The sequence below is a fragment of the Hordeum vulgare genome, chromosome 7H (genome assembly GCF_904849725.1).
Source record: "Hordeum vulgare subsp. vulgare chromosome 7H, MorexV3_pseudomolecules_assembly, whole genome shotgun sequence".
Taxonomy (NCBI): domain Eukaryota; kingdom Viridiplantae; phylum Streptophyta; class Magnoliopsida; order Poales; family Poaceae; genus Hordeum; species Hordeum vulgare.
Genome location: NC_058524.1, coordinates 612,416,248 through 612,426,642, shown reverse-complemented (window position 1 = coordinate 612,426,642; position 10,395 = coordinate 612,416,248). Strand labels below are relative to the sequence as shown.

The 10,395-nt window shown below is 44.6% G+C and overlaps 1 protein-coding gene across 1 annotated transcript; it reads left to right on the top strand.

The window, feature by feature from the left end:
* The first annotated feature begins 313 nt into the window (after positions 1-313).
* LOC123409513 (pyrophosphate-energized vacuolar membrane proton pump-like) lies at positions 314-2,968 on the top strand. The gene is made up of 6 exons (XM_045102388.1): positions 314-554; positions 1,146-1,210; positions 1,512-1,799; positions 1,933-2,312; positions 2,391-2,477; positions 2,563-2,968. The coding sequence occupies exons 1-6, from the start codon at positions 314-316 to the stop codon at positions 2,966-2,968; spliced, it is 1,467 nt and encodes a 488-aa protein (XP_044958323.1).
* The last annotated feature ends 7,427 nt before the right edge of the window (positions 2,969-10,395 follow it).

Genomic DNA, 10,395 nt, shown 5'->3' with positions numbered 1-10,395 from the left:
CCCCTGGGGATGCGCCATTGCTATCACCCCCGCTAAAATCACATGCCAGTCCCCGCGCTCTGTGGAGGGGACCTGGCCACCACTCTCCTCTTCCTCTAGCCTCGTCTCCCTCCAAACCCTAGCCTTGCACGCCGCCGGCCGCGCTGCTCCGCCTCCTCCTGTCCTCCACTTCTCTCCTCCCTTCCTCCCACGATCTGTTTCCTCTCCTTGCCCGCACCGCCTCCTCCCGCACGGATAAGACCCGTCTGTCCCCCCCATCCCACCCCGCCCGCTGCGCCCGGTCCATCATTAGGGTTTCGTTGGCCAGCCAGCCATGGCGATCCTCGGGGAGCTCGGGACGGAGATCCTCATCCCTGTCTGCGGGGTCATCGGCATCGTCTTTGTCGTCGCGCAGTGGTTCATCGTCTCCAAGGTCAAGGTCACCCCCAGCACCGCCTCCGCCGCCGCCGGCGCCAAGAACGGCTACGGCGACTACCTCATCGAGGAGGAGGAGGGCCTCAATGACCACAACGTCGTCATCAAGTGCGCCGAGATCCAGACCGCCATCTGTGAAGGTGAGCTCACCCATCCCCTTCGCTGACAACGGTGGTGGTCCCCCCCTCTCCCTCTCACCCGCTCCCTCCCCCAGATCTGGTTCTCAGCCTCTCAGGCTCGGAAGCTTTGGTCCCCATGATAGCGGGCATCGTTTGGCTTGTGTGGAGAACCAGAGTGCTCTGGTCTTTCTTGCAGAGACCCTTCGCCCGGTTGTCATTGTCGGCATTCTGCTCAATGCAAAACAGATTCCTTGTAATATAATTTCGTCTCGTTTTGATAGAACTTCCAGAAAAACTACTACATTTTTGTATGTCTGGTTTACTGCTAATATAGGGCCTAGCTAGCTAGGGGAAAAATGATGTCACAAACCAGGCACTGAATACTTTTTCGTTGAACATGCCTAAAGTGGACACGAATTCTATTTGAAAGCTAACGATCTTTTGCTATTTTTTGGACAAAACACACTGAATTATTTTACATTTTGTTGTATCCACCAGGGAATTGAGCATACATGCGATGGATCATTTGATCAGACTATATAATGAGTGGGAAATGCAGCTACTCGTGCTCCTTAGCTTCACACTTCAGTTGTTCCTCTTTTTTGCTTGCAGGCTCCGGCGGTGTAGCGGCAACAGGCTCCTACGGCTCTCCCTTTGGGCTGCTTACTTGGGGGCAGGCCTGGCAGCAGTTTATGCACTCGGCTACCTGTCACGGCATCGGGATAACAACATTGAAAGGCTAAGAAGAACCGAACAGCTGGCTTTCTTCCGGGCAGCATTTCTCCTCATCCATCTTGGTGGGCAGGACACCATTACTGCTTTCGCCATGGAGGATAACGACTTGTGGTTGAGGCATCTCTTGAATCTGTTGACCCAAATTGCACTAGCTTTATATGTATTACGGAAGTCCATTGGAAGACACAGCCCTCAAATCTGCTTCGACGATGACATCTCTGTCGTGCCCTGCTACTGCTGCAGGAAGAGGTCAAGCTGTTGGGGACGTGGCTGCAGGGCGACCGTGCCCTCACCTTCTGCCACCTCCTCGCCCGCAACACCGTCAGGGCCAAGCCAGCCCAACTCGCCTTCGGTACACCGTCAGGGCCAAGCCAGCCCAACTCGCCTTCAGGTTATGGTCTTGGTGGGTCTTCCATGGCTCTATTCGGAAGAGTTGGTGGAGGTATCTACACTAAGGCTGCTGACGTGGGTGCTGACCTTGTTGGCAAAGTTGAGAGGAACATTCTTGAAGATGACCCAAGGAACCCAGCTGTAAGTTCTCTTCTCACTTCTCAGCTTTTGGCTAATAGTTTTCGGCAAATTAGCAGACATTGCTTACAATTTATATTGTGACTATTTTGCTTCATGACATATCCTTTGCTGAACTTGGAACTCTTGTTTGCAGGTGATTGCTGATAACGTTGGTGAAAATGTTGGTGATATTGCTGGAATGGGATCAGATCTCTTTGGTTCATATGCAAAGTCTTCCTGCGCTGCTCTTGTTGTTGCTTCCATCTCATCTTTTGGAATCAACCATGATTTCACTGCGATGTGCTACCCACTGCTCGTGAGCTCTGCAGGCATCATTGTTTGCTTGCTCACCACACTCTTTGCAACTGATTTCTTTGAGATTAAGGCTGCAAACGAAATTGAGCCTGCTCTGAAGAAGGAGCTCATCATCTCCACTGCTCTAATGACTGTTGGTGTTGCGGTCATCAGCTGGTTGGCTCTTCCAGCTAAGTTCACCATCTTCAACTTCGGTGCTCAGAAGGAAGTGTCCAATTGGTAATTTTGTGGGTCAATATTTGTTCAATTCTGCAATGTTGTACTTCCTTCTGATTATGCTTTCTTGATTTTTCAGAGGGGCCTTTTCTTCTGCGTGGCAGTTGGTCTATGGGCTGGTCTGATTATTGGATTTGTGACTGAATACTACACTAGCAACGCCTACAGGTAACTAAAACATTAGTTTCTAGTTATATTATTGTTCATATTTTATGTTATTGTGCCTTATCCCCCAGCTGTTTCCTTGTGGCAGCCCTATGCAAGATGTTGCCGATTCCTGCAGAACTGGTGCTGCCACCAACGTCATCTTCGGTCTTGCTCTGGGGTACAAGTGTGTTATCATCCCAATTTTCGCTATTGTTGTCAGCATCTACGTCAGCTTCTCCATTGCTGCAATGTACGACATTGCAATGGCTTCTCTTGGCATGCTAAGCATAATGGCAACTGGTCTTGCCATTGATGCTTATGGTCCCATTAGTGACAATGCTGGTGGAATTGCTGAGATGGCTGGCATGAGCCACATAATCCATGAGAGGACTGATGCTCTTGATGCTGCTGGCGCCACATCTGCCCGATGGATGGCTGTGGAAAGAAATTCTTCACGCACAAGCATCTGCTGCAGCACTGCGAGGTTCACACCTAAACGACGAAGCAGTTGAAGAAGGCTACAGGAGAGGAGAGGACTCCAAGAGATCATCCGATGCGCGTCGAAGGGTACACTTGTGGCATCGGGGGCTGCTGGATGAGCTTCGACACGAAAAGAGAACTGTCCCTGCATGAGCGTGACTTGTGTGTGTAAGTGCATCTCGTGCCCCTTAGTGATTTTGGTGGTTTGAAGACTTATAGGTTAAGTATCTAATGTGTTTATAAGTGTACATAGGATCTATAAGTCATTGAGGAGTTTGAGATATTTGAAGAATATCGACCCCTAAAAATATATGTCTTCAGTTGAAGAAATTGGTCTGAAGCTGAAGAAATGAATCACGAGGAATCTGTGATGAAATTGATATTCCTCATGAAGATATTGATATTGAGAAGATCGGTGGTTCCTGAAGAAAATCATTTTGAAGAAATTGAAGCGTGAAGATTTACGTTTTCTGTTTTACTTTCTTCGCAGTTGATGAATAGGAACACCGTACTGTTAAAGGGGGTCAAAGTAACACTATGGAATGGATTTCCTCATGATGCTCAACCCAAGCCAAATCCTACCAAAAGCCTCAAGTGAGGAATATGAGTAACATGACGACTCTCACAGTTGAGGGTCCCGACAGTTTCGATAGCCACGCCAAGTCACTGGTCTTATCCACTCCAACGGTCATATTATTTAAGTGCATTAATGTCAAATCATGTCGGGATGCTCCCAGGCTATAAATAGCCTCCCCCCACAACCACTAGCTGGTTGGCTGCTCCGTTAAAAACTGACACTTGTCATAAGAGCAACCCAAATTCCTCAGATCCTACGAGAGTAAATCATCAGTGAGGAAATACACCACCCACCGAAACCACAAACCAAACCTAGTGATTGAGCATCACTGAAGAAGTTGTTCCTGTGTGGGACTGAAGCCTTTTACCTTTGAGGACTGTGCATCCTCCAGACGGTTAGGCGTCATGGTCTAGAGCAATCCAGCAGTCAATTGTGGATCGCCGGGTGACCGAGTTTGTGAGGGTTTGGAAGTCTGGCCTGAAGACTTACCACGAGTGTTGGGCGAGGACTGTGTGTCCTTAGCTCAAGGAGAATACGGTAGGGACTGTGTGTCCCGGGACTGGGTGTCCTTTGGTTTCAATACCAAGCCGCTCCAAACCAGATGTACAACTGTCACAGCAGTTGGAACTGGGTCATCAACAACAGTCTTCACCAAGAATCGGGTTCTAATTCCTCAACTCTTTACTTTCTCTGTATTATGTGTTGATGACTTTCACTGTGACTGTTTGAAGAATTTGCTGAAGACTTTCTCTGAATTTCCTCAACCCCAAATTCTTCACAATAGTTAATCATCATCTGTATTCTGCGTGCCTGCTTACTGTGCAATCTGTTTTCATAATCTTCACTCAGTAATACTGCTGTTGTGAACGATTGCACGACTGATCCTTAACTGTTTCCGCTGTAAGTTAGTCATCAGTGAGGAATTTCCTCAAAAGGAATTTCCTCAGTGATGAAATTCTAAAAATCTCCTATTCACCCCCCCTCTAGTCGATATAACGCACTTTCAATTGGTATCAGAGCAAGGTACTCCCTTGTTCTGTGTGATTTTGGTTTAACCACCTAGAGTTTTAGTTATGTCGACTGCAGGCATGTTTAAGGTGACTGCAACATGTCCTACCTACGAGGGAAAGAATTTTCCCTTCTGGAAGAACAAAATGCAAATGCATCTACAAGCTATAGACAATGATCTCTGGTATATTGTGGAAAATGGTGTCCCCATCATTTCTGCTAGTGTCACTGCAGCTGATGTGAAGAAATTCAAGCAACTCGATTCTCAAGCGAAGAACATCATCTGTGGTCATCTGAGCCCTAGCCAGTTTGGAAGAGTAAGTGCCTTAGGCTCTGCAACACTAATCTAGGAGAGACTGTGCAAGGTAAATGAAGGAGTATCAACCCAACGCGACTCTCGTGTTGATATTCTTCGCAATCTCTTCAATCGCTTCAAGAGACATGACAATGAAAGCTGCCAAGACACCTTTGATCGCCTCACTGACATATCAAATGAACTGCAAGCACTGGGAGCTCGAGATATCACTGATCACGAAGTTGTGAAGAAACTGCTAAGATCTTTGGATTCTTCATTTGACACTTTAGTTCTGATGATTCAAGAAAGACCAGACTACAAGATGCTAGATCCTGCTGATATCCTCGAAAGGCTAAATACTCATGAATTCCAGCTAGAAGAAAAGAGAGATCTATATGGACAAAGCTATTCCAGACCACGTGCACTGAAGGCAAGAGCAATTTCCTCATCTGAAGAAGAAGACACAGATGACAGCAGTTGTGACCCTGAAGAATTTGGTCAGGAACTTGCAATGCTTGTGAGGAAATTCCAGAGATTTACACGACGAGGCCAGTTCGGTAAATCATCAAGAAGAGACATGAGGAAATCAGAATCTGCATCTGAGGAGTACAAGAAACGGACCTGTCACAAGTGCAAGAAATCAGGTCATTACATTGCTGATTGTCCTTGCTGGGGAAAGGAATCAAAGAAGAAGAAATACAAGGATGATAGTTCTGATGACTCAAAGAAGAAGAAGAAATCTTCAAAATCCTCATCTTCAAAGTCCTCCTCACACAAGAAGACTAGCTTCAGAAAGGCTCGGGCACTTATTGGCAAGGAAATGGATTCCGAGGAAGAATCAGAGGAATGTGATGAAGAAGAAGGCTCTGGAGAAGACTCAGAATCCGGATAGGCTAGTCTTGCACTAGCAACCACTTTCGTCAGCAAGTCAATCTTCAATCTTGAAGAAAATGATTGCACCATCCATACTGATGAATATGCTGATGACTTCCCTCCAACCTATTGCTTCATGGCGAAAGGTTCAAAGGTATCAAATAATGCCTCCTCCTCTGATTCAAGTGACTGTGAACATGATGATTACAAAAAACCAAGTTACAGTACACTTGCCATCATTGCCACTAAACAACAAACCGCTCTGGAAAAGCTTCAAAAACTGCTAGACAAAAGTGATGATCTGTTGAATGATGAAATGAATCTTAATCAAATCCTCGCTGATGACATGAAAAATCTTCAGTCTAGATTTGATATTCTTCAGGATCGTTATGATACACTCCTCACTGATCATGAGAAGCTTTCCTACGAATTTCTTCAAAGGAAGCTTGATCTTGAGAAGTTGTGGATGTCTTATGATGATCTTCGTATGGAAAATGATTCATTACTAGCTCAACAGATTAGCGCTACTCAAGTTGAATTTATTCCTCCATGTCTTAAATGCATTGAACGTGAAACTGCAAATTCCTCACCAGAATCATCAAATGCTACAAATTCTTCAACTGCACCTGATGTGTCTATTTCCTCACTTGAGGAAAACACAAACGTCACTGATGAAAATGCAGGGTTGAAGGAATTGTACGTGACAGGCATGTACAAAAGCCTCAAAGGACATCAAATCCTTTGTGATGTGCTCAAAAAGTAGATCTCGAACAGGAACCCGAGGAAAGAAGGAATTGCCTTTGAGAGGAAATTGAATGCTGATGGATCTTATTGGAAACCTAAGCAGTATCCCAAAACCTCATGGGTTGCTGCTATTGGGCCTCCTTTTGATCCATCTAAGCTAACTGGCTTCTCATTTGAATTATCCTATTCCTCGGATGAGTCCTTTGATTCCAACTATAAACTGTTCAAAAATCAATCTGGTGAAGTATTTGCTCGATATGTTGGAACTAACTGCAGGAATGGCCCTCCTCTGAGGAAAATCTGGGTTCCCAAAAGCTGTCTTGAAAATCTTCAAGTGAATGTCCTCATGACATCACCTCTGAAGAATCTGAACCCCAGATCAAATTCCTCAGGAGGACCAAAGTCTTCAAGAGGATCAAAATCATCAACTTGTCAAAACTATGCTCGTACCCGTGCTTATGCATCTAACATGCAGGGAAACTACAAGGAATATGATTATGAGCGCTACTCCTCAAATCATTTTGTTCATAAATCATCAAACCAGTTCTCTGCATACTCATATGAGTACTTTAACCCCCCTACTGTCAAGAGAAGTGCATTAGCTTCAATGCCACCTTTCTCATATGGTGCTCGCAGGATGATGAACGCTTTGCCACCCCTTCAGATGTGGGTGGTGAAGAAATCAAACTAATCCCTTCTGCAGGACAGGTCTCCAGATGAAAATCATCATTTGAAGAATTTGCTCGAGACCTGAGGAAATGCTTGATAGGACGCAAGCTAACGATTGATGAAATAGAAATATTTCACACGTCCTTATATTTCTGTTATGATGGAATCACTGAACTGATGAAATTAGTATCATATTCTTCAAATCTGAAGCATATGAGATGGTAAGCTGTACTAATTCATCTGCAGGATGAAAAACCCAAAAATACTGAGTGGGTTCTCGATAGTGGCTGCGCACATCACATGACTGGTGATAAAAGCCTACTGATGAATATGCCACTAACTCCGTCACCTCTGAAGCAAATCACATATGCTGATAAAGGTAAAAGCAAGGTATTGGGACTTGGCAAAGTAGCTATTTCCAAGGATAGGCATATGGACAAAGTGATGCTTGTTGAATCCCTTGGTTTTAACCTCATGTCAGTCTCGATGCTTTGTGATCTTGATATGATTGTTATCTTTGGTAGATATAGATGTGTAGTCATCTTGGAATCTGACAGATCCAAAGTCTTTGAAGGTGTAAGAAGAGGGGATTTGTACATTGTTGACTTCTCTACAGGTCCTCAACCAGCCACTTGCTTACTAGCAAAAACCTCAGAAGGATGGTTGTGGCACCGAAGACTAGGTCATGCAGGCATGAGGAATTTGCACACACTTGCAAAGAAGAAGCATGTCATTGGCATCGAATCATTCAAATTCCTCAAGGATCATCTCTGCGGTGCTTGTGAATCTGGGAAAATGACCAGATCCAAGCATCCCTCCAAAACCATCATGACCACTACACGTCCAGTTGAATTGCTTCATATGGATTTATTTGGACCTACTCACTATGCAACACTAACCAATGCAGCATCTCTATATGGCTTTGTCATAGTTGATGATTATTCCAGATACACTTGGGTGCATATTATTGTGTATAAAACTGAAGTGCAGGAAATCTTCAAACGATTTTCTTCAAGGGCCTCGACGAACTTCGGCATCAAGATCAAACATATCAGGAGTGATAATGGAACCGAGTTCAAAAACACTGGTCTTGATGATTATCTTGATGAACTTGGTATTACTCACGAATTGTCTGCTCCTTATACTCCTCAGCAGAATGGTGTCGTCGAAAGAAAGAATAGGACTCTGGTTGAAATGGCAAGAACTATGCTTGAAGAATATCAGACTCCTCGTTGCTTCTGGCCTGAAGCAATCAACATTGCATGCCATATCATCAACAGGGTATATCTTCACAAATTCCTCAAGAAAACCTCATATGAACTCCTCACTGACAAGAAACCCAATGTAAGTTATTTCAAAGTCTTCGGTGCAAAATGCTGGATTAGAGATCCTCATCATAGCACAAAATTTGCACCTAAGGCACATGAAGGTTTTATGCTCAGTTATGGAAAGGACTCGCACACCTACAGAGTCTTCAACAACTATCACAACAAAGTTGTTGAGACTGTAGATGTGCGGTTCGATGAAACTAATGGCACGCAAAGAGAGCAATTGCCTTCTGATCCAGATAAGCTGTCTCCTGAGGAAGCAATAAAGCTTAAGCCTACGGAAGACATTGTCCCCACTGAGGAAATTGGTGAAGAAACGATCCCCATCGCTGATGAAAGCCAAGAAGATGCTCCTGAGGAAATTGCAACAGCACCACTTCCTCAGCCCAGACAAAATCCTCAACCAGCTCATCCGAGGATTGCAAATGAAGTATAACTTGACAAAATCCTCAACGACATCAACGCGCCAGGTCCTCTCACTCGCTCAAAAGCTTCACACTTAGTTAACTTTTGTGGGCATTTTTCTATTGTATCCATCTCAGAACCCTCAAAGGTAGCTGAGGCTTCTCTGGAACCGGAGTGGATCCAAGCCATGCAAGACGAACTTCTTCAATTCAAGCTGAATGACGTATGGGAGCTCGTCAACGACCAGATCCTCGCAAGCATAACATCATCGGCACCAAGTGGATTTTCCGAAACAAGCAAGATGAGGACGGTCAAGTGGTGAGGAACAAGGCACGACTTGTAGCCCAAGGCTACACCCAGGTTGAAGGAATAGATTTCGATGAAACTTTTGCACCTGTTGCTGCTAGACTTGAAGCTATTCGAATTCTACTTGCTTATGCTAATCATCATAACATCATCTTATATCAAATGGATGTGAAAAGTGCATTCCTCAATGGTAAGCTTGAGGAAGAAGTATATGTTGCTCAGCCCCCAGGTTTTGAGGATCCAAAGAATCCAGACAAAGTCTTCAGACTCAAAAAGGCTCTGTATGGCCTCAAGCAAGCCCCTCGGGCATGGTATGATACATTGAAGGAATTCCTCATGAAGAAAGGCTTCAAACCTGGTTCACTCGATCCAACTCTTTTCACAAAATATTATGATAATGAGCTGTTTGTATGTCAAATATATGTTGATGACATCATATTTGGTTGTACTGACAAAAGATACAGTGATGAATTTGCCTATATGATGAGTGAAGAATATCAGATGTCCATGATGGGGGAGCTGAAATTCTTCTTAGGTCTTCAAATTCGTCAACAAAACAATGGAATCTTCATATCACAGGAGAAATACCTCAAGGATGTTCTGAGGAAATTTGACATGCATGAATGCAAAGGTGCCAAGACTCCAATGCCTACCAACGGTCACCTCGGCACTGATGAAAATGGTAAAGATTTCGATCAGCAGGAATACCGTTCTATGATTGGCTCTTTATTGTATCTATGTGCATCTAGGCCAGATATAATGCTTAGTGTTTGCATGTGTGCACGTTTTCAAGCAAAACCGAAGGAATCACACCATAAGGCTGTGAAACATATTCTTCCATACTTAGCTCACACACCAACTCTAGGATTGTGGTATCCCAAGGGCTACAATCTTCATCTGGTAGGGTATTCTGATTCAGACTATGCTGGTGACCGTGTGGATCGCAAGTCAACATCTGGCACATGCCATTTCCTCGGAAGATCACTAGTTTGCTGGTCCTCAAAGAAGCAGAACTGCGTATCAATCTCCACTGCCGAAGCTGAGTACATTGCTGCTGGTTCTTGTTGTGCTCAATTACTATGGATGAAGCAAACCCTCCAGGACTACGGCATCAACATGAAGAATGTGCCTCTCTACTGTGACAATGAGAGTGCTATCAAGATTGCATATAACCCAGTACAGCACTCGAAGACCAAGCACATCCAGATTCGTCATCATTTTCTTCGGGACCATGTCCTCAAGGGCAATATCCTC

Coding starts and splice junctions, on each gene's coding strand:
- LOC123409513 (XM_045102388.1), top strand. CDS start 314: ATGGCGATCCTCGGGGAGCTCGGGACGGAGATCCTCATCCCTGTCTGC. Junction 1,211..1,511: donor GGCTGCTTACTTGGGGGCAG/GCCTGGCAGCAG, acceptor CTACTGCTGCAG/GAAGAGGTCAAGCTGTTGGG. Junction 2,478..2,562: donor TACACTAGCAACGCCTACAG/GTAACTAAAACA, acceptor TCCTTGTGGCAG/CCCTATGCAAGATGTTGCCG.